General features: G+C 38.8%; 2 protein-coding genes across 5 annotated transcripts in view; both read right to left on the bottom strand.

The window, feature by feature from the left end:
* The window catches only part of STON2 (stonin 2), an 85,273-nt gene extending 81,559 nt beyond the window's left edge, over window positions 1-3,714 (bottom strand). The window contains exon 1 of one of the 2 annotated variants that reach the window (XM_074585433.1): window positions 3,414-3,714. The gene's annotated coding sequence lies outside the window, so the exon portion shown is untranslated. Of the gene's footprint in view, window positions 1-832; window positions 910-3,413 lie in introns of those variants that run through there. The other variant, XM_074585432.1, reaches the window with a different exon arrangement.
* A 5,930-nt stretch (window positions 3,715-9,644) lies between these two features.
* SEL1L (SEL1L adaptor subunit of SYVN1 ubiquitin ligase) overlaps window positions 9,645-24,765 on the bottom strand; it is a 36,080-nt gene continuing 20,959 nt past the window's right edge. The window contains exons 14-21 of one of the 3 annotated variants that reach the window (XM_074585436.1): window positions 23,790-23,852; window positions 22,885-22,972; window positions 22,513-22,661; window positions 21,793-21,958; window positions 20,128-20,202; window positions 18,825-18,997; window positions 15,119-15,247; window positions 9,645-13,681 (exon numbers count right to left, since the gene is read on the bottom strand). In XM_074585436.1, the coding sequence (XP_074441537.1) occupies window positions 13,478-13,681; window positions 15,119-15,247; window positions 18,825-18,997; window positions 20,128-20,202; window positions 21,793-21,958; window positions 22,513-22,661; window positions 22,885-22,972; window positions 23,790-23,852 (1,047 nt within the window). In that variant the 3' untranslated portion in view covers window positions 9,645-13,477. Of the gene's footprint in view, window positions 13,682-15,118; window positions 15,248-18,824; window positions 18,998-20,127; window positions 20,203-21,792; window positions 21,959-22,512; window positions 22,662-22,884; window positions 22,973-23,756; window positions 23,853-24,765 lie in introns of all 3 variants that reach the window. The other 2 variants (XM_074585437.1, XR_012586796.1) reach the window with 2 other exon arrangements.

Consider the following 24,765-nt stretch of genomic DNA (forward strand, 5'->3'; position numbering starts at 1 on the left):
TTTGCTCAGAAATATGTAATTTGAGCTTTTCAAACCTACAATTTCCGTAGTGTACTCAAACGAGACAACAGAAAGATGCGTGGCGCTTTTGCTTTGCCTTGCAAGATCTTAAACCACAGGAAAAAACACATGTGAAAAGCGGCACGATTCGGCAGGCTCAAGAAAGGAAAAATCCAAAACATGAGTAATGGCAGGGAGCAGCTGAGGGGTAGGTGGACACAAGCAGCTTCCACATGCTGCCGTTAATGACTCATTAACCCTTCCGCAGACGCGGGGCAATTAAACTGCTGGCGCTGACAGGGAAACACAAGGGTGCGTGATTACAAACGAGGAGAGCTCTCATTTGGGGGAAGATGGCTGGCGGGTTGCTAGGCTGCCCCTCATCAACAGCCCTCACCGAGAACCGCCCCGCCGGAGGGTGCGGGGACCGGGGCGGGGGGACAGGCTGGGAGGCCCCGCAGTCAGGGCAGGGGAAGAGGGCGCGGAGGGGCAGCTCCGGCTCCACCGGGGCGCGCAGCCGAGGCCGCCCCCTCCTCCGAGCCGCGGAGCGGCCAACGCACCCAGGGGGCGGCGGCCCCGGCGGGGCCACCTGCCTTCGGTTTAGGTTTCCTCGGCTTCGGTTTCTGGATGTCCTCCGCCTGCGCAGCCCAAACACCCGCTCCCCACAGCCGCGGTCCCCCCTCCTGGGCTGTGAGGGAGGGAGAGCAGTGGGACGCGCACCCTCTTCCCCGGCGGGGGCCGGCCGGGCGGCACCGGGGCACGCAGCTCTCCCCGCCCAGCCGTTCGCTGCCGGCTCCGCGGTGGCTCCCCAGATCCCCCGCCGCGGACCTACCTGCCGCCGGCGGGCCGGGCGCTCCGCGGAGCCGCGCTGCCGCCGCCCGCGCTGGCGGACGGCGCGCTGAGGGGAGGCGGAGGCGGTGCGGCCCCCGTCCCGCCCCTCTCCTCCCCGCGGCCGCCGCCATTGGTCGCTGCCCGCTGGCCGCGGCTCCGCATTGGCTGGAGGCGCCCCCGCCCCGCCCGGAGCCGGGCCCGTCCCTACGGAGCGGCGGCGGCGGCTGGGGAGCTGCCGGTGGCGGGGCCGAAACGGGCGCTTGTTTCCTTATTCCTGGAATTAACTCATTTAAATATTATGTGTTTTTTGAACACGGTTCAAAGTCGACACGCTTGCCTGCCGGGGGGGGGAAGGGGGGCAGCCTGCTCTTACACAAACGGGAAAATAAACGTAAACGTGTAGATAAAAAACATAATAATAAAAAATATCATTCAACCGGTATTCTTAAATATGACGGTATTTATTTGTAACGGATCATTTTGTGTACCCACTCCTAATGCAAATTAACAGCTGTCTCAATTATTTCATTAGATGCCAATGAATTTCACAGGTCAGCAAATATCCCCATATTACGTTTTAGTCAGGACTAACAAAATTAACTGCAACATCTTGGTTTTAAGCTGTCAAGCTGTAGTAGTATTACAGACCTAATAACATAAAATCTAAAATATTAATCTCATTTCTGCCTTTATCTTTAAAGATTTCAGATGGCAATGCCACCTGGTCCAGTGGCAGGTGTCCCTGCCCAGGACAGGGCGTTTGGAACCAGACGATCTTTAAGGTCCCTTCCACCCTAAACCGTTCTAGGATTCTATAAATTTGCATATGCAAATGTCTTTATGGAGGCTTTAATTTCTAACCCTGTTACAATTTCAAGGCTGCTGATGAAAGGCAAGTTATGGAAATCAAACACGTGCATCACACCTACAAACGTGAGCACCGACGCGTTCGTTTACACCCATTAGCAGATTTGGATAATGACTCTGAAGAGCTGAGGAAGCGTCAAGTCACCGCAGAGCTTCCTAGAAAATTGAACCTCACAAGCTGAGAAATGTTAATAACCTTGACGTTTGTGTTAAACGTTATCATAACAGCCTTAATTAGTAGTGGGGACTGAGTGTAAAAAAAAAAAATAAAAAATTACACAAGTTTAGCTCTTCTCCAGGTGAACTAAACACCAGAAAAATCTCAAATGATAAGGATAAGATAACCACGTAATTATGCTAACTGATGTTACGCTTGGCAGTTTAGCATATCTGGTTCACCTGAGGTCTTGAAGGAGCTTTCAAAGAGGTTTGAAGGTTTACTATCGGTATAGACTAAACTGGGGACATGCATCAAAAAGTACGCCAACACTCAAACAAAAAAACCAAAGCCCCCATGATACAAGCTGGGAACGCCCTCTGGCACAGAACAGTGACACGAGTGGCAGCTAGAGGTGGTTGGGAGGAAATAACACACAACTCAAACGTTTCCAAACAGTACTTGCAGATCATGCATAGTTTTATCCAGCAGTATAGAATGCTAATTTCCCAAACAAAAGTAGTCATTAAAAAATATGTTCAGTTGCATATGCTGCCCATGGGCCAAGATGGATTTAGGCCGGTAGCCATGCTCATTTACATGTGCAAAGGTGAACTACAACAAGGACACAGGTTAGATCTGCTCAGGTACAACTGGTGTCTTTGTTTCTTCTCATAATTATTTTATGAGACAAAAGAAATACACATTAGTTTTCCAGTTGTTTCCTTCTATCTTCCCCATCTTTAATAAATCCAAGATCTAGAATAACGTCATTGACCTCTGATGTACTGGCCTGGGAGAGATCCCCGGCTAGAAAAAGACTCCAATCCTTTCCTGGTTTTGGTCAAGTCCTGAACTACATTTCTCCTTTTTTCCTTGTTTGTTTTCTGAGTAACAGCATCAGGATCAGCCATTACAGCGTAACTTTTCCACTACGGTCCTATATGGTCCTAGTCACAAAGGCAGCCACAAATGCTGTCACCAACAGTGGCAGTGGCTGCCATATCTGCATTGCTAAAGCACACAGCATGACATCCCATCAATCAGGTTGCACTTAAGGCTCAGCACCAGAGAAGTAAGTTATGTTTTCCATCTTTGCTGCCCTTTTCACCCCCCAAGCGTATTTACTGATAGTCGCTAGATGGTTTAAAGATTGAGGAAAGGGATGTTTCTTCATTTAAAAAATCATTAAAGGAAAAAGGCTTCCATATAATGTATTGCTTTTTTAGCACTTTTCTCTCTTTTATGTAGATTGATTAATAGGCTTAAGCTGGCTCTAGCACTGATTACTTTTTCTGATATTAAGTAAACTGAAGTTCCTGTATTCAACATCCTTTTTAAAATACAGGGGGTGAGGGGGAGAAGGTGATGATTTAGAATATTTGATTCCCTTAAACTATTTATTCCATCAAAGTCATTACACCATTACCATAGTATCAGACAGCTCTGTTTAACACCATTACTCTATTTGGACTCGTGTAAGAAATTTTTTACTTTTTTGTTTCTGAAATACTTTTACTAGTAAGATCTAAAATGTATGGACTAGCAGGTAACATACCTGTTACTGGTTCTTACGTTTTCCTCTGTCTTCTTGGAATTAAAAACACAGAGAACACTTTTCGTCAGCCCTGAAGTGGTCAGGCAGTTGGACTAGATGGTCGTTGTAGGTCCCTTCCACTGAAATATTCTATTATATCAGAGAATCAGAAATGAAATTACTCCATTTGAATAATTATACATTAAATTGCCGGTTGAAAACTGCTATTCATACAACAGAAAGAGAAGTTACAAGTTAGAACATACTTGAACTTTTTTCCCCTCCAAAGTAAGGAGGAAAAGAAGGAAAAAAAATAATAAAATCAAACACTCCCCAGATAGTCTGGTTTGCCTACTTGAGATAGTTTAGGTTTGAAGAACAAAGATTATGTCCTTTCATTTTCTAGAATATGACATAATGTTGCATATTAACCATAAAAATACAGCACTCTATTGCTGGTATTCTGACCTATGTTGAAAATGTATTTATGATGAGACTCTACAGGGTCAGAGCATGTGAGATCATAACTATAAACACATGTACCGAATAACTAAAGGCTAGAACAATCCCAATTTTAATTTATTTTGAATACACACATCACCTGACTTTTTGTTCTTTCAAATTGGCAGATGATGAGGGTTTTTAATGTTAAGATTTCATTGTAAAGATGATATAAATAATTCATTACATCTTGCAAAACTCTTAATTATGCTATTTTATTCCAATACGAAACAATGATTGTCATGCAAGCTTTGCTGCAGATTTAACTGTATTAATCAGTTAACAGAATTAAATATATTTCATTGCATTAAAGGAAGTGAGGAAGTGTGATTTAAGCCTTAATGGTATCCCAACAGAGACCCAATTCAGAAAGGCACAGAGGCACTTCCAGATTTTTTTTTACCCCTCTGGACATGCTGCCACGATTAAGTCAGTGTGTACTTCCCATACTTCTTTATACCGTACCACAAAGTGCAGCCTCACAGGAGTGCTTGCTCGTGCATGCTCCTCAGTCCATGGGTTGCTACTGACACGACCCAAAGAGCAGTAAGAGGAAAGAAAAGCGTTGTGCTGAAAGATTGCTTGCTCAGCTTCCTCACCTTGCACACGTGTGGAGGCACGTGAACCGCCTTTGCTTCAGCTGGCACAGGCAAGCCTGAAACACCACACTTGAGAGAGATTTGTGGAATTGTATGTCTCAAGTTATGGCAAGATTAGTTTAAAACCAATAGCTTGGGGATAAAGGCGCTGTTTCCAGCATGGTAGGCCATCACCTTCATTTCCCATTCAGAGATTGGGCGTTTTCCCCAAGGAAAGAAATTGCTCGCATGTCCAGGCACCTTTGTTTTGCCATGTAACAGCAAACCAAAGTAATCAGTAGCTGCAGAGCACATTCAGCACAGGAAGGACATGGACCTGTTGGAGCAGGTCCAGAGGAGGGACACGAAGATGATCAGAGGGCTGGAGCACCTCTCCTATGAAGACAGGCTGAGAGAGTTGGGGTTCTTCAGCCTGGAGAAGAGAAGGCTCCAGGGAGACCTTATAGCAGCGTTCCAGTACCTAAAGGGGCTACAGGAGAAATGTGGAGGAACACTATCAGGGAGCATAGCGATAGGACAAGGGGTAGCAGTTTTAAACTGAAAGAAAGGAAATTTAGATTAGATATTAGGAAGAAATTCTTTACTATGAGGGTGATGAGACAGTGGCCCAGGTTGCCCAGAGAAGTTGTGGATGCCCCATCCCTGGAGGTGTTCAAGGCCAGGCTGGATGGGGCTTTGAGCAGCCTGGTCTAGTGGGAGGTGTCCCTGCCCCTGGCAGCAGTGTTGGAACTAGATGATCTTTAGGGTCCCTTCCAACCCAAACCATTCTGCGATTCTATGATTCTATGTTCTGCCTGCGATTCAAGCAAGCAAAGAGTTTGCAGAATAGCAGTGCTAGGAGTGTTATGGCTAGTGGAAGAATTTGGAAGCATCAAATGTTGGTAATAGAGAAGCACAGAGAGTTAAAGACTGATCAAACATGTTGATTTATGTAATTTGAAAACTTCCTTTTCTGTAGCTGCAAGGAAGTCTTTATAATTTGGCATCTAGAAATCCTGAGGAGACAGTGGAAATGAATATTTTATTTGTGTTTAGATAAGGAATAGTATTTTAAGTTGACACAGTCTATCTTTTGTTCTAGCATCTTTCTCAGTCACAAAGAGAAGACTAGTGAGACATTAGATTTGACGTGTTAAAACAGGGAATTTATTTTTAGTTGAATTTTCTGTTCATTTTCAGTATTTACCATACAGTTTTTCAGTTTTCAGCCAAAGGATTATTTGCATACTGTTTACTCTAAATACAAGAGCTGTGTTTTACGATGCTGAACTAGTATCACCACAAACATTTAAAAGTATTTCCTATCCATCTATCTTTTGGAGCTTAAGTAAGAATTACAAATGTAGGGAGAAGAGCAAACTTTTGGGGGCTTGTAAACTCAAACGTAATAATTAGGCCCCAAACCAAAACAGTAACAGAAAGAAATTTTATATATGCAAAAAAAAATTAAATATTTTTTGTATCTCTGTGGAGCTTTTCTCTGAGTTTGCAAGATTACCAGAGTAGGCAAACATAGTTAATATATAGCATTTTCTAAACTGTTTGTTAGTTGAGAGGGAATACATTAGTGAAGAAACCCTTCTTTCTTGCTCTCTTTTGAGAAGTTCCTACCTACTTGCATCCTTTGCCATCCACAGAGTAAAAGATCGACTCCTCGTAGGAAACTCAGCAAGGCTGTTTGTTTAGCAAAGGGGCAGAAAAAGCCAACACAGCTGCGTGCAGTGAGATCACCACCTTTATCTCACTGGGTCTGAATTCCCTTACTATAGTCACCTCCCTTCTATGCAATGTTTCCCAGCTTTCCACAATCAAGTCAGACTCAAAATTATTTGTAGAAGATGTGAAATCCTTTAGTTATCCAATTAGAGATGAACATTTAACATTACACTCTGGATTCCACAATAAAATGTATACCTATTTTGGTGTGGCTATTCTTCCCAATGGACTGTCCAGTCCTATGATAAATTTGATGACAACCAGAGATGAAACTAAATACAACCTGAAAAGAGTTAACTCAAGTCCTCTTCATCTCACAGCATCAGTAACAAAGGCAATCAGCTACTGGAAAACTCACCAAACACGTAGGTTTTCAGGCCTTTAGCCTTTGAATTCAAAGCTGAATGATTCTCCAAGAAGTATCCTTTTTATAATGCAAAGTTATCAGCCTTAAACTGGAACATGCTACATGTTTCGTTGTTATAACATCAGCTGTAATAATGACTTTAAAGTCTATGAACTGCATTTTTTTTTTTCTGTTCACATATCTATTTCTAAGACTAGTAATGAAGGCAAGCTTTTCCTTTAAAATTGTTGTTGAATACACCTGAGGAAGCTTTCCAAATTAAAAAAATAATAATCTTATTTAGAAGCACCTAAAGTGCCATTAATTAATGTAATTTCAGTATATAGCAAAGTCTAGAGCCTACCAAACTTTAAAGTAAGATTGGACAGAAACAAATACTGTAAAAATATCATAAAATACAGATTTCAAGTTATTTGGATGGCTTAAATATTTCACCAGATGGTCTCAGTGAGAAAGTGATTTTTGAAAGAAATCTTCATCACCTGTTCCTAAGTATTTTCACTTCCTTTAGTGGGAAAGAATTTGTACTTTAAGAATTTGTACTTGGATTTAACTTTGCAAAAATAGCCACTGTCCTGGAAGCTGTGTCCAACTAGTCCACATTTTATCTGTACGTATTCCTAAAGAGGTTGCAAGACAGATTAGTATGTCAGCAAGTTCATGAACATACATATTAAAAAAAACCTTTAACAGTTCAGGGAAGGTACTTCTTTACGTGGTCTTTCCAGAAGCTACAGTGATTTTTAATTTTGGCCTTTTGCTTGACAAGTATGAGAGAAATAAGAGCACTGAATTATTTCATTTTGATAAGTAAGTTTCTGAAGTTCCTGCAACCAAACACTCTTTTCTCTCTCAATATATATGCGTGTGTATACATATACACACACATATTGTAGATATACATACACATCCTCCTATGATGTGGCAATGACTGAAAGTGTAGAAGTTACTCCTTTCCTAACCTTTGAGTCCTGAAATAGTTATCGAGTCCGAGTCACCATTTAATATCTGCTGCCCCCTTGTGGCTGCAAACACACACCCTCCCCCCAGGTACAATATTTTTTTTGCAGCAAAAGCAATTAGTTATAAGCAATACCAGGAGAAAAATTTTAGTATGACTCTTGTACAAAGATGGAGCGACAATCATAAATAACAGATGGGAACTGGAACATCTAGTTTTACAGTGCAGTTTATGCCTGTGTTTAGAAGGAAGGATGAGCATGAAGAAAAACAAGCATAGAAAAAAACCAACAGTTAGCAAGGAAATACGGAAAATGCCTGACAGAGAATTGGAGAAATATAATTTAAGTGCTTCACAACATAAAAAAAATAATATTCTTCCAACTTATTTTCAAAAACCTGGAATTACAACCTGTGTTCTGTGGAAAGCCCAAAAAAGCTGGGTAGCAAAGAAATACAAATATGAGCAACCTATTCCTTAAACGGAGGTCTGCCTGAAACGCTCCTGCACTCAGAAAAGCTTACCAGGAATAAGCAGCAGTGGCACCGATACCTTTCGGGGTAGAAACATTCTGTCTGAGACTCACTACAGAATTCATTACGGTACCGTGGATGTTAAATCGCATTTACCTCTTGCTACCTGAAATGCAACTACAATGGTGCTCTACCTCCAATTATTTTTCTTTCTGAATACGAAAATTAAGACCAGATGTTAAAGTATTCATTACCTGGATAGACAGTACACTGCCCTCCCTCAGCTTAGCTTTGGAAGACATCATTTACCATCTTCTGAATTTTTTCTGCAACAAGTAAACTAGAGTGACTTTTTTCTTCAATAATTCTTTACGAAAATAGGAATTAAAGTCAGGTTTCAAAAATGCCATTAAGATCATAGTCATTTAGAGATTAGGAGGAACATTTTGGCATTATACCAAATAACACATTCTAATGAAACAGGTGTTGCAGGTTTACAAACTATACTTTCTATTAATATTTTGATTTTAAATTAAGTATTTTAGTCTTAGACTGAGGCAAATAAAGCAACATAAACCAAACAAAACCAACCAAGCCAAGAAATCAAAACAAATATACTTGTTTTCTATGAACATTATTCAGTGGCTCTTTTTAAAAAAAACCCAAAACAAACCAACAACAAACCCAAAAACTAACAACCCCACAATCATTTATATACCTGGTACTCCACCCCACCACAGAAAACAACTTCCTATTGACCATAGGCTCCAAGTCAAATAAGGTATCTACACTTCTTCTGACCCCATCTCACTTGAGCACATCAGCGATTGCCTCTCAAGGCACAGGCTGTTTTGGAAGGTGAAGGATGACCTCACTAAGCTTGAGCGACATCAGTCAGACTCAAGCTGATTTTAGTACCAGCCGGTCTGTTTCCTACCTGTAAGACGCGCTATTGGCAGCAGCAGACCACACCAGAAGCCTCCAGATACTTCAGAAAACGAAGTAACTTGGGCTGATGCCGAAGACAGTTCACCTACTGGTGCCTTCCATAGCCATCATCATTGCTCCCTCATTCTCCTTACTTCTCCCTAATTGTTTTCTTCCCAATTAATAGGCACACTGGAAAGCAAAGCAGTGCAATACATTTATGAGAGAGGACTCGAGAGTCTCAACAAGTGGAGCCTGAAGGGATGAGTGGGTCAAAAAAGGCCTGAAAAGCAAGCAAACTTGTCAGCTTGGAGTAGTCCCTCCCCCAGTATCTGTTTCTAGTCACTGTATTATCCCCATATTACTATTGAAAATGCAGTAGTAATCCTAAAGTTACTGGTCACTATTCTCGAATCACACAGCAGTTCTGTGTCTGTCACACATGGTACATGCACTGAAGAGAGGGTCACACACGTACACACACACAGAGGGCAAACTGCTAGCACAGATGAAGATACAATGCATAATTTTCTATACCCCTTGCTATGTCCCTCCTAAATTAACAGATTTATTTTTTTGAAGAGGAATAGAACTGAAAGAAGTGTGAGAATCCTTATAGGAAGGGATGTATTTAGCAATAGCATATATCAGTGCATACGACTACCAATGGACATCCTCTGTTATCAGAACCACTGTGAACACTGAGGGTAACCACACAGGTGGTATCTTTATTTCACAAGATTAGAGATACAGTACAAAATGAATCTGTACATCTTTCTATTAACATAATTTGTTTATACAATTATATTACATTTGACCAGCCTTTATACTGATTTTAAATACAAAATAAATTTACAAAACTCCTACAAGACCCTTTAAAGAACTGTAGCTGATAAAAACCAAGGGTTCCCCCCAATAGTCCCTATTTGACATATGCATTTGCAGTAGTTCAAATCAAACTAAATCTTTTTAGTTTAATATTCTCTGAAACAAAAATATAATTTCAGTTCATTGTTGCCTATCTAAAAAGGAAGCAACTTGCAAAGGTGAGTGCGATCCCCTTTTATAGGCCAAAACTAGCATATAATAGGTGGAAACTAGATAATGCATAGTCTTAAAAGTCCTTTCACAATCCATGTTTTAATGTTCTTCTCCGAAAAGAATAGCATTTGATAGGTGTTTTTTTTACTTTAGTAAGAGCAGCTGACTGATGGAAGATGACTAAAATGTGAGTAAAACTATCTCATAAGAGTCTCATTGGGATGTTTGGATCAAAGGCCTTATCTTCTATTACATTGTCCCATGATGGACAATATAAAGCAAGGAAAATTATTTCAAGACAGCTCTGGGACAAGTTTCAGAGTGATGAACTGGAATCCTGTTTTCTCAACAGTTCAGCATTTCTTTCAATCAGCAAGAACAGCTAGTGTATTTGATTAATAATTTGAGATACAGAACAATGATTTCCCCCATATCTTTCCATGGTTTTCCTATACATAAAACTCCCACTGACAACAGTTACTGCTCCGTAGTTCCATTCTCCGTGCAGGGAGAGAAGAGCATGTGTCCAGGAAGGTCAAATAGGCAGGCGCTGGCCTACACTACTACAGACAAAAAATACAATTTTTCCATTCAAAGCATGCTGAACTTAGCCAGAAATGCTTCTCTTACATCAAGTTTCCCTTCTAAAATACTCCTGCATATAAACTGTAAGACAACCTGTGCGCTACCACAAGGGAATAGTACTTCACTGCAGCAAACTGACCAACCCAGCTCCTTTAGGAAAAAAGCTGCTTGATAAACTGAGTGCAAGCCAAGAAATATATTGCTAGTAAGAGTTAAATATACTTCCCTCAAAATGCAAGTTTCAGCACAGAGTAGCAAGGGATTGTCACAAAAACTTAAGTCACAAAAACTTAAGTTGTAGACAATTGATTTAGAAAACGTATTCATTTCTTTAATCCCTGAGTTAACTTGCCATTACTTATGGTAAGTACCCTTTTACTACTACCACTTCATTCAAATGAATGTCATCCAAAAAAAGTTAGCGGTAGTAATTTGGTGGAAGGGAAAAAAGCAGGAGAAAGACTTCCTTATTGCTTCTTCAAAAAGCAGTTCTTCAAAGTGAAATAACTTGCTGATCTTCAATTGTTTTCTTCTGCTGATTTCTTGGATGTAAAAACGCATCAGGTTCAGTGAAAGTCAGCTATAAGACTGTCACATAGCAGCAATGATGAGAGATTCTCATGCAAATAGGATAGAGCTTTTAGAATGTAGTTCTAACAGATCAAACAACCAAAACATTTTAATAATGCAGTAACAAAACTGTTAAACATCCTAAGAGACCGATACCAATGAACCAATGGTATTTAACTGAAAAACATTTTCCATATAATCTTTAATTTATTCACGCCAAGCTAAGAAGAGTTATTAAGTGACAGAGGCAAAAATACTTCAGAGGGAGTGTTCAGAAGTCACAGATATCTTAAGAAATGCAGCTGGGAGTGCTGTACATTTTAGACACTACATTTAAGTTCAATACTGTTCCATCTGCTAATGATGATTAAGACTGAACAAGACATTCCTCTATCACATGTTTCAACCCTTCAAACTAAAATGAAAGATTTGTCTTCACATAACCAGCATAAGCATTTTGAAGTACTGAGAAGTTCTACCTATATTTTAATACTAGTCATCCATGACATTTCAGTTTACAAAAGAGTGGATTGCTTATCTTCTTTCCCAAACTACAGATCTATTGTGCAACAGTATCCTTACAAAAGTACTAAGTATGAAACCATACCAAAATCTCAATTCTAAATAAAGCATATTGATATGTTGCTGCCAATCCACTGGAAAAACATTTGCATGAAAAGAAGCCCTTAACCCTTTAAACACAACATCTTCTGTCAGAAAGCAATTAAAGCTTCCTCATTTGTATTTCATTCAGCTTTAAGACAGTATATTCAGAGGGTTTAATGCTAGTACAGAAACAAATATTTAACAGCCATTGGTAAATAAGAACAGAAACTGCTGCATTTCTTCCCTCTAAGCTACTGCCTCGCTGCTTCCCACCCCCAACCCCTGAAATTATAGGTCACTGAAAATCATTACTAAGCGAAGATTCCTCTTGCAGTCTAAAAACACCAGTCCACAGGTCATATCCTTTACACCCATTAAAAAGCCTTTGCACTGACCTGGTGGTATCAAGAAGCCATAAACCACTTGTCTTCTTTCTCTTTGGATTTTCTTGTTACAAGGGATCCTCAAGATGGCACAGTCAGAGATGTTATTTTCACTTTCTCATGTATGCCAGGTACAAGAGAGATTGGCTACAGCCAGAGCACTGTTGTAATCTACCATACAATTTTTATCAGTCAGCCAAACTTTGGAGTAGCATCACTAGCATAATCCCATGCCCTTCTGTAGAGAGCACACATCTTCAGGGCCCTTTTTGCAGATGCATTAAACAGATGCATGCATGAGATACCATATGTTTCCTTCTTGCAGTGCAGATCACTTAAAGGATTGTTGAAAATAAAATACAGAAGTTCCACCTCTAGAAACAGTAAAAAAAAAAAAAGTAAGCTAACTCACTGAGATTTCTGGCTCCGTCCTTTCTTCAGCATCCACAATAATACTGGTGCTTTCTGCAACCTCAACTCAGCCTCTTTGTAAGAGCAAAGTTTAAATAATTTAGGAACCCTACCAATTTGTTTTTATGTCATGAAGTATTGCAAAGTATATAGGCTCCAAGAAAGTTTTAGAAGGATGCAAAATCTGGGCACTGTGTGGATAGTTTCCAACTGATGAGCTTTAAAGACCCAATCTGTCCCAAACCACCTCCTGGGCTCTGTACTATCTGCTGAGAACTGCCTAGTCTAAGGGGAATGGAGGAAAATATTCAAAACAAAAAATAACAAATAGAGAGTGGCATGTTTGCTGGCTTAGTTTTACAGAGTTTATAAATAATCCATGTTAAATCATCCAAGACAGCATAAAAGACCAAAGTGTAAGAAATACTAAGAAATAATGAAATAAGGGTTGTAGAAATACTTGGGATGCAGATCAGAATATAAGTTCATACAGCTCTAGTCTTTTTAGTTTGAATATAGTCCAGCTTCTTGGACTTTAATTGGCCATAAAATTATTCTTCTTGTTATTTTTATATAGGGCAACTGCTATCAAGCAGGCAAAAGCCTTCCAATGCTAGCCTTCTGCTCTCTCTAGGAGATGAAAAGGACTCTGAATAAAGAGGAACTAGATACAGCAGGCAACATTTTTGTAGTAGCACTCTTGTGTTTCCATGAAAAAAGCCATAGTGTTATTCCATTGGCACTGAAATAACATTCAAATCAGTTTCAAAAAAATTTTCTTATCCCTGAAAAAAGGCATCATTCTAAGCAGCTTTCAGACTTTTTTTGTTTTATTAAACTTCTTTGTGCCTCTTTTGGGGGAGGGACCGCTGATCCAAAGTCCTAAATCACAATGAAAATTGTTCCTTTTGGAAAAATCCAGTTCTTTCACCGAGGCTCTTTTTGCTATTGTGGTGGTTGATGCTCTGGTGGTGGTTCTTGTTGAGGCACAGCTGGCCGCAGTCCTGCTGGTCTGGGAATTGCCTGATGTTGCCTTTGTCTGTAAGCTATAATTGTTCCCAGAAGCAAGGCGATGATGGTCATAAGGTAAAGGTCCCACTCAGGCCCCAGCAGCTGGTCCATATCAATATGTGAGAATGCCTCCCTTATCTAAGAAACAAGAAGTCCACATCATCATGTCAAAGAGCAAGAATAGGAAGTTACTTTGATTTTAAATTTGACTTGTAACATTTTCACGTACAAGTACCAGTTTTAAAACTTCAGTAGCTCTTTTCCTCTCTGAAAAAATAGCATCACATCAGTGACATTCTTAATTTCCAGGAACTAAATGTCAGTAAGACTAAGAGCCACGCTACATAGGATGAGCTGTTTTATTTTCTGTTCCAGGGATGAAGGTTCTTGATAGGTAGCTTTGTGACTTTCACATACAGAGCACAAGAGTACACAATGTAAATCAGAATGAGGTATGTAACCACACTAGTTGTCTTAAAGAAAGAGGAGCAAGTACCACATACACAGAGGCAGTGAACTGGTCAGTCCAGCCAAACTGGAAGTCAGCCGCAGACTACCATGAATGAAGGAACATTAAGCCCCAGGATGTGGGGCTTCTGTGGTACAATGCTGAGGTTTGTACAGATAAGGTACAGGCAAGTTAAAGGGACTTACTCTTAGCTTTGACTGAAGTGCTTTTTTATCAGACTTCCATTCGCATAAGCATTAGCCAACACACACTTTATGCTTCACTACTGTATCTGATGGTACTACAGAGTCATTGTCAATTGAAGTCTGCATCAGCAGACTTAAAACTTGGAATATCCATGTTCTGCATACTAGCTTCTGCAAGTGCTACATGGGTATCTGTTTAATTGATTTAGAGTATTTTGACTGTCCACTCCTGGAAGTCACCAGTCTCAACACTATTAAATTTTGTCAAATTTAGTTGGATTGCCTGAACTTGCGTTTGCTCTAAGGGGTAATAACTTCTGTACCACTTGAATGTATTAAGGAATCCAAAAGGCAGGAAGATGTCAGAATACTGGAAATATTTCAGACACTATATGGAAAGAATGCACGTAAATTCCAGGCAAATATTTTTTTCAGTGCCATCACTCAGCAGAAACTCTGCACAACAGCTAAACTATCAATATAAATAATATTCTTTCCCCATAGAAATCAAACACAACTCAAGTGCAATTGTTACCACTGAATACAAAATAGCACAAGAATTAGGGCTAAAAAAAAAGTATTCTTTCTGAACAGCAATTATGTCACTGTAATCATCTGCTTAACTTTTATAGCAGACAGTTATGGATAAGAACAATCAAACAGGTTAGGGAAATTCTCTTCAGGGGAAGAACAGCACAGAAGAGCACTGGCTGTGCACATTTCAGTTTCACACAATTGCACAAATAAGAAACAGGAATCACAGCTTCAGTAACTTTCTTAATATGCATCAACACAAAACACACCTATTAAGTTTTCAGAAGGCTCAAGTAAGACTTCTACTTAAGTAAGATTACAACTCAAGCTTCTTTTAAAAATGGAAAACACATTTGTTGTTTTTCCTTTTAATTCTGCCTTACTTACATTGATTTCTCGTACATACTGCAAGGAATAAATCACTCCAAGCTTGCAAAGTGCTAGGAAGACTGGAACTTGAGCATCTGGGCTTGCTTCAGCTGCCATGTCATAGAATCGTTTTGCAAGATGAATATCCTAAAATTAGGAAAATACAAAGCTCAATTTTGAAGAACTTGGAAAAACCAACCATAAAACTTAGAGCTTTTTCTACAAGCTATTTTATACTGTCTCTTGAATACAAGGTTTTTGGTAAAGTTAAACGCAAGCCATTCAGTAAAACTTGCCCCTTTTTTTCTGAGGGATGTTCACCTTTGCATAGACAAGTAAAGGGAAGCTTCAATCCAAGGATGAACCTATCGTAACTGACGCTAGAATTGAAGCTCACAAAGAGATTCGTATTGACGTATCAAAGCATGCACTGCAAACTAAGGCTCACACAGTACACTCTAACATCTCCAACACCACATCAAACATGAAAGACTAAGAAAACACAAGCCATGGAGGAATACACAGCAGCAACTCCTCCCTGCTATACTACAGTATGCCTGCTGCACAGTGCAGCTTCTAACCATTTCTGCACATATTCCCAAATTAGATTCTATGCCTTATCCAAAACAGACATAACTTGCATTAGTGAGGGCAGCCTGGCAAAAGTATGAGCACAAACAGCTGGCAACTTTAGGAAGAGCTTAAATTAGTGTTCTCTTCTGTGGCAGCTGGAACAAGAAGGCAACTGTAGCAAGACGAACAGAGGATACGTGTGCCTGAATAGTGTAACTTTCCTTGTTTGTTTGGGGCTTTTTTTGGTTCCATTTCAGATACATACTGTGCAATGTTAGGATATTTGGATACAAACTGCCTATGTTCACTCAGTGATGTGAAGGACAGGCCTGTGTAAGACTTACCTCTGGAAGTGTTCCAAGTTGGACACTTAAAATAAGAGAAACCTCCAGGACTTCATGCCACATGTTCATTTTATATTTTATCCTGACTGTGAAATACCATAAAGATTTTCTGCTCACTGAAACAGCAAAGCTTAGTTCCATAACACATGTGGAAATAACAGTATGAAAATCAACACATTATGTGAATGAGATATACTAGCTCCCATTTTAGTATTTTAATTCAATAGAACAACTCTGAATATTCCTTGAGCCTGGAAAGTCTGTCTTTTGTGTAACTATTTAGAAGAGTTTCCTTACCTCCTCTGTACTGTGCTAGTGTCAGTGTAGAAGCAGAGCCTAAATCATGGCTTACTTTAATTTCTAATTAGCAAGCACTTCATTCAGACAAGTGAGACCTCTAGGACTCTGAGCTTTAACACACAAATAGCACTGAAATAGCATGCCATATCTTAAGAGGAGACCACGAGAAAATTAATTCGAGAAAATCATTAATTCTATTTTGAGCAGTATATGGAAATAGTCTTCATTCTGACATGCAGGCTCAGGAACTGGACAACATTAAATCTATGAAAAGCGTATAACAGTGTACATGCGTGAGATTTCTGAGGCAGCTTAATATTTGGCATTGACCAGGTGTGAGTCTGAAAACTACCTACGTATAGGAAGTATAGCATAGAATCCTGTATGTAAGAAAGACTATTTATTCAATAAGTAAAGAGAGAATACATCAAAAGCTGTTTGTGGAAAAAAAGCCTAGTAAAACATACCATATTTATTCAGGATTATCCAGAACGAGCAGTGACCTAAACTGAAGTTGTGCAGGCCACCTTATTGGATCATTCTAACTTTGGAGTGCTTGCAGTCTTAATGACATGGACATAGATGGGGAGAGAGTAAGAGTACGCATCCCTTTCTTCAACAGACTAAATCCCTAATTTGTTAGACGCTATAGTGCTAGAATCTTTATATACCACTTCCACAGACTTTAGTGGTAGACATCACCTGCTACCCCAGGAAGCATGATTTTAACTATCAGTGATTTTCAGAGGTGCTCAAAATTCCGCAGTTTCCTTTCTAGGAAAAGAAAGCCAAATATTCTTTTGCTTCATTCAAAACTCAGTCTTAGCCTTTTTCCAGAATAGCCTAGACCAGCGCCACTGTAGTCTTAAATAGTCAATCCTAAATCCCCATCCTCTCCTCTTACAGTTGTAAAGTTTTGGCACACAGCAAGCAAAGACATTACTTATCCAGAATTCCTAAGACTGGTTTTATACACGGAATTTCCTTGCTTAGACATTCTCAGTGCTTCTTTCCCATATTTACACGAACAATTTCCATTTCCCTTGCAGTTCAACTCTTCCCTCCACAGTGGAGAGGAAAGTATTATTCATCTGCTTAAAGCAAGGCTGCATATGCTCATTGTGAGCCCCTGTGTACTCATTTCGTCTGTCTATGTGTAGCCATCTCTGCTTCAGGTTGGAGAATACTCTGCGCAAATGACAGCATTAGGACTCATTTTTCTCAAATTCTTAGCAGTTACGCTGAACGTGATGTAATAACATTTTCAAAGTTTTTATTACTTGTTCTAAATTGGGTTGTTTTCAAGGGAGAAGCAAAAGAAATAAAAAAGTCCGTGTCTGAAAGGATTTTATTTCAAAGAAAAAACAAGAAAAAAAAGAAAACCTCTCAACTTTACCACAACTGCTTTTAGCTGCAAGCACATTTTCAGAAGTTAACTAGTTTTGAAGACTCGGTTAAAAAGAGAAAACAGTTCTAAAACAAAATTTGAAGGTAAGCTTTCAAAATAATGCTGTTGTGTATTGTCACATCTACAGGTAGGTCAGTAAGCAGTTTTCAAAGGTTGATTGCTTGCTGCTGCCAAAATAACAATATTGACCTAAGACTTGCCCTTCACTGTTCTGATCTTTTGCCAGAAATCTAGGGGAAAAGAAGCAAAAACTGGTCTTTTACTAGACCAACGGAGTAATTAAAAGGTGCATACCTAGACAAAACCCAAATGTAGAAGCTCACTGAAAATAGGGAAAATGAAACCGTTTCTTACAGTTTCAGGTATCTCAGAAAATATTACTAAATTAATACATTAATCACATGAATTAATCATACATTAAGGTAAAGTTGGCTGCTCAAAATTAGTATGCAATTACTAACTACATTATTTTGACACATACAAGAACATGTTGCTCTGGATTCCATAAGTTTTAGTTAACTCATGGACAGCAATACACCATAGGCTTCCTAAGAGAACCAGATATACTGCCTTCTTTTAGGCAATGTAGTTTGTAAAGGAAATTGTGGCCTAGCCTAATTGGAAAAACCATAGCTAATAATCACATTGTTGTTGGTGCTTATGGTTTGTTATTTGAAGATGCACAGAACTTGTTTTCAAAATGTCATGATACAGAAAACAAATTAACCAGTGTTTCAGAGGTTGAGAACAATGTTGTCCTGAAGTACTTTGAACCTGTAATTGATTTGCATTCATTTCATTACACTTCAAAGTCTTGAAAGCATTACTAACAGCATACGGCACTCTTTGCCAATCTTCACAATTTTGAGCAAATAGTTTTTTCCCTGTCTATACCTCATTTCTTCACATTGGTAAGTGTGAAGTGGATATACTTATCCATTTGCTATTGGAGAGTGTATTGGGAGACATGCTAATTCTCCTAATTCTGCTACTTTGGGTTGTATAGTGCCCAAAGCCCAGTAGTGGTTATGGATTTAATCTAGTATGAGCAAATGCACTAACTATAATTAATCAGACTATCAGCCAACAGCTTACTCACCTGCTTGATGCCCAATCCCTTCTCATGCATGTAGCCCAGATTAAACATTGCTTGGGCGCTGTGCTGTTGCTCTGATGCCAGTCGATAGTGAATAAATGCAGTTTCATAATCAATATCAGTACCAAAACCATAAAAATGGTAATCTCCAAGCTTAATTCTTGCAACAGTATATCCTATAAATCAAGAAACAACACAAAAAGATAAAATAGTTAGGCAAAGAAAGCCTTTCAGTTTCATATGAAGATGCAGTAAGGACTTTATTATTACTTTCCACAGCTTGCACAAACTGTTTCCTTTTTTCCCACTCTCACATAAACAGCTTTTTTTTTTTTTAAAATATTGTGTGTAGCTAACCTAAACATAACTGATTTCTATTTTAAGGAAAGTCGGTTTCCCAGTAATCCTACGAACATTTTTATGGGTATTTAGTGGCATCAGTCGAAAATCTATATCATGTTGTTCATCATCACTTATTACAGAAAAACTTTTCATTTGTTATATAGTCATTAAGGGCTTCAGCTTTGTTTCTAAAACAGATACACTGAAAACTTGAAAAATAAAGTCTCTCATCATCAGTTGGTAATTGAATACTTAACCATTCCATCCTCTCAATTTCTAAGTTTCTACTAAAAACCAAGTAGGTCTGAAGATTTTCAGACAAAACTCTTAGGCTCCATTTGCATGATACGCATGCTGTTGAGTAAAAAGCTAGCAGACAGACATTAGTGTAGATGCACTCATACAAAAGTTAGAGACCTCACACTGAGATATTTAATTACTAAATTTAGTTTTGCTTATTTTAGGATAGGATTACAAGTACCAGAGTTTCAAACTTGGGTTGGTTGGACATCAAGACTGCATTCTTCATCACTGAGCTTTGCTTGCTTTGAATAGGAAATTGCATTTCTTATAAATGTTGACAAGTACCAAAATCCTAAAGGGTACTTTGTATCTGTTTTTCCAAGTGAATTTATTTTTAGAAAAGTCAGGGTAAACATTCCTAACGCTGTTTAACACTGCTCTATAATTCCATATGGAATGGCAAAAGAAACACATTGTACATTTGTGTTTTAGTTCTTTTAATCTTCAGGATTTCAGAATGGCTCAGAACTGCAAGCATATTGCAATGACGTTACAGCTAACAGTGGAACAAAGAACAGCAACTACTCTATGTGGAATAGAACTAACGTTGAGCAGAAGGAGGTAAGCTTTCCCTCCTTGCCCATTTCATAGAAAGCACGAAATCAAACATTAATGGCTCTGCTGATAATAAACTAGTTGGAATTGTGAGGTATGGACATACCTTGAGCAGCTGCTCTATTCCACTGAAGCAAAGCTCGAGGATAGGTTTCATTTTCTCCTACTATACTGGCTTCTTCTAGAGAAGAAAGTAATTCAGTTAAACAGAAGCACGGTACATGCACACAAGACCACAAAAAAGCCCATGCTTATATTTAGCCTGCTGAAATGAATTAAAAACTTGAAGTAATCTGTGCTATAGCACAAAAAAGATTCAACCCATCCAAAACTTACAAAATCCCCTTTCATTTATATAGTCTTTCTTTCCATGTATCTGCCCACGTAAGAGCTAGGAACAAGTTGTACCATTTCACCCTGAAATATTGCTTACCAAGTGTCTCTCCCATTCCTACTCCAGGAGATTCTGAAGCATCCTTGAAGAATGCCAGAAGATGCACACACTTCGAGCTCTGACAAAGTTGCACTCAAATACAAGGCTAAAGTATAAGCTATTTTAGTTTGACCATCTGAAAAACAGGACTATTCAAGTAAAATGAAGGCTTAAACTCCTTAACAGCCAGAGACTGCATATTTTACACAGCAGTGCTACAGCTACTTCAGAACACAAGGTATTTTACTTGTCCATGTCATAAATTGAGGGTTGCTGAAGTATCAGAATTCAGTTAAAAGGATTTGTAACTTTTTTCGCTTCTAGTGTAAGTATGGTTTCAGCTATACGATCTCACAGTTGACATACAGACTTTCTGTATAAAGCGTATAAAAGAATTTTAAATTCATCTCCAGTTGAGATGCAGATATATCTGAGTAATGACAATCAGAATTTTAACACAAGAAAAGATGCTATTTCTTTGCAAGAACCTACTCCCAGCCAAGACTGTCATTGCTGTAGCTTATCTAAAGATGAGTCACTGAGGCACCTTTGAAAAACATTCACTGGAAATTAAGACGTTAGATTAGCCTATTAGCCACCAATAGCCTGATTTTTATATTAAGATACAAAGCCCTAATGCTGGTAAGGACACACTTAGGTTTCTAGGTTTGAGATCCAGAAAGTTCAAAAATTCTGGGTTTTGTAGTTTCTGGAAAGATTTGTCACTTGTTCTTCCATTGTTTCCCCTACGACATCAAACTAAGAAATCCAAGTTCTAGCCACCTAGTTGCAATAAGAGACCTAGGACAAGTGTTTTTCAAATCTAACAGAACTAACTGCCCAGCTCTTCATCCCTGCTTCAATAGTAGTAAAAGTGAAGTTACAAAAAAATCTGGAAAAAAATGACAGAAGACATTACAGGATAAAGAACATAGGAAACTGAAGCTTGTATGCATAGTAAAGGCCAAAGGAAAAACTAATGCAACTCCTACTTTATAGATTCAAAAATGAAGTGTTAAGTCTGTGTTTGGGAAGCCCAGGGAAGAAAATTTTCAGCACTGTGCAACTTTCTAAAGCATTCTCCATTTTTTAAATCCTGTAACTTAGAATTTAAGTGTATTCTAACTTTTAGGCCAGAAAGCTATCCTTGGAGGTGAAAATTAAAACTGACTGCTATCCAGTGTGACAAGAAAGAAAGAGGACAAGACTCTCACTGAAGTTCTAACTGAACAAGAGCTATGTAATTATATCTTCAAGCACACTAGCACTCTGCTAAATGGGCTACTGCAGATCAACTCCAAAAAACCCCAAACTTTCAGTACAAATTCAGGTCCTTACTCTGATCAAGTATGAAAGCAGCATTGCTTTGTGCAACTTCGTAGCCTTGTTCTGCCAGGAGAAGATACTGAACCACAGCAGAATTTGAATCACCATCTTTATAGCTGTTGTAGGCAGTCATCAATCTTTCAGACCAACGTCCCCGTTCACATACATTCTTAAACAACTGCAGAGGGGGAAAAAATAAAAGGGGGGGAAGACTGGTTGTCAGGAACTTCAGAAATTTAGGTTTTGCAAGAGGTAAACCTTCAACCTTCAAATGCCTGCTTAAAATATTTACATTTCACAGGAAAAACTTGATAGACAACTTACTGGTTAAGACAGGCTTACTTTAAGATGCAGGTTACTAAGCAAATACAAGCCAAGATTCAGATGCTTGCTCAGAATTATTCTTAATATCAGCTTTTTTGTTACATTTAAACCCATGTCTAATTGAAGAATTCAGTACTTATAAAATACCAGCTTACTTTGTATTAAGATTCTCATTTTCTTCCAAGTTAATAAAGGAAATACAAACTTGCCATACCAACATAAAAATAAAGATTTTTCTCATGAGATATAAAGGAGTTTGATAAAGATATCACTTTTCCTTTTGATAGCCTTGGCTCTGCAGTCACCAGTGGATTTTAGCTAAGACAAATTTCCAATATAAGCTGATGTGGTTATATCCAACCTTTTGCAAGTCAGTATTATTGGACCTTTATAAATGGATAACCTTACCTCAACAGCAGTATGACAGGATCGCATCACTCCAGTGCCAGTAGCATGCATCTGAGCCAGATTATAAAAAGCCAGAATGTGGCCGCCCTGGGAGGCCAAGTTAAAGTATTTCAAAGCTTGTTTATAGTCTCTTTTGACTCCAATGCCATCTAAAAGAAAGAATAAGTCATTGCTATTCATTGCTCTTGAAAAGCAGAGTTGTATAAAGAAAAACACTGTGAAAGCATTAGGAAAAAACAGAATAAAATATAAATTCAATGCAGTAAAGCCACTCTACATGCAGTATATCTATACTTCTAATGCCACCTAGTGAACAGTTACTGAAAGGGCAGATGCTTAGACCCGCAAAATCATCATTTTGATTCCACTTACTGTAATACATGGAACCTAGTTGAAGTTGTCCATCAACCCATCCCTGTTCTGCAGCCTTCTGGAAATACTTCAGTGCTAGCTCATAGTTCTGCAGGAAGATTTACTCCAGTCATTATAGCCTTGCAATACACCACAATTTAAGTAAAGAGAGAAAACACGCATGCACGCATGTGTCAGTGCATGGACAGATCTATATTACAGAAAGATTACAGTGAGATAGTCTAGCAAAAAAATATTCATCTGGTCAAAATTTGGAAACAACAAATGAAATAGCCTACAATCATATTAGCATGTCTTAAGTCTGTCTGAAGCTTATGTCCAAGCTGTCATCCATATATATCATTGCTATGAATAGTTATGCTTAACAGAATGGATGCCCTATTCTGTTTCTAGAACAATTATTTAACTTATTTCCTCAACTTTGGGCTGATTTTCAACTTTTGAACATCTGTTTGCATAGCTAAATACAAAACATTTGACAAGAAACCTTCCTGTGGGAAAAGCAACAAGGTAAATGAACTCATTAAAAGTTTCAAAGTGTTCCTCCACTCTCACAAGATACATAAATAAAGATAGTTAGGGTTTGTTTAATTTCACAAGAAAATCCAAGACAAGTTTAAAACTCCTACTAAAAATTCACACTGCTATGCATTTCTAATAGCTTCAACAACATTTTCAAATGTTAGAGGGAACTCAGCATGTTTCATAGCTGCTAACTCCACAGTAATTTTTTTTTTAATATTACAGATTTCCTCATGGAGTTTTCAGTGTAACAATTAACTTCACAATTACAGTTAACTTTACAACTAAGTTTTCTACAGTACTTCCAACCAGAGAAAAAGTTTGTTGACAACAAGAAGTTACACAATCACCTATGATTAGAAAGACGACTGTCAAAAGCTTACCACTGGAACACCTTTTCCATAGAGGTAAGCCATTCCTAATCCGCTCTGTCCAACTGGATTACCCTGAAAGCACAGGAAAACATTTGTGCAGGGAAAGGTAAAACATACAGCTACATCTTTCAAGTTTCGGCTATGTCTTTAAATCACTAAAACAAATAGTGCTTAAGATAGATCTGCTTTGTAACTTTGCTCCTAGTAATAGTTATTTAGGGAGAAAATAGCATCTTCAGTAACTTTTATTCAGTAACTATACCGGTGATAAATAAGAAAAAGAAAGGCGTTCAACACTTGTTATGAAAGTCTACTGTGCACTTTCAAAATGTTGTATGAGATGTAGAACGCACACCCATAGAAAGCTGAGGCAGTAATATCTTTTTGAGATGTTTTGGATGCTACAGAAGCTCCCAAAACAGCCAGAAGAACTCTGAGAATCTGTCTTAATTTAAGGCCAGGTTGGTGGCTGTCCTGGGGGCTGGATTACTGACCACTGCCCCTGCAAAAGTATGCACTATGGTATTCCTTCAGTGCCAGGACAGGCAACAAGGTACCTCAGAAATCTTCAGTGAATGTAGGAAATAAGCAAATTGAGAGATCCTTACTCTGTCCTAGGACAGAGGTGTAGAACAGCAATTTAATTGTGGAATGCAAGAACCATGAAGACCCCTCAGAACTTTAGCATGTGAAACACAGTAGATGAGCGTCTTTCCTGAAGGACCACTCATGCTTTAAGTGTACAAATGCTACCATAAGTGATAGGTCAAAAACAGACACAAGGAATTAAGAGCCAAAAAACCCCAACAGTCCAACGAGATGAGAGGTATAAAACCAAAACCATTGTCTATTCACTGACCGCAGAACAGAACCAAACCAATAGTTTCTGTGACAAGATAACTTTGGATTAATGAAAATTAACACTTAACAGAATTGCAGCCTATTTAGGTGCGCAGTATTTCATACTGATGTGAGCATTCCTGAG

Source organism: Larus michahellis, chromosome 4, assembly GCF_964199755.1.
Source record: "Larus michahellis chromosome 4, bLarMic1.1, whole genome shotgun sequence".
Lineage (NCBI taxonomy): Eukaryota > Metazoa > Chordata > Aves > Charadriiformes > Laridae > Larus > Larus michahellis.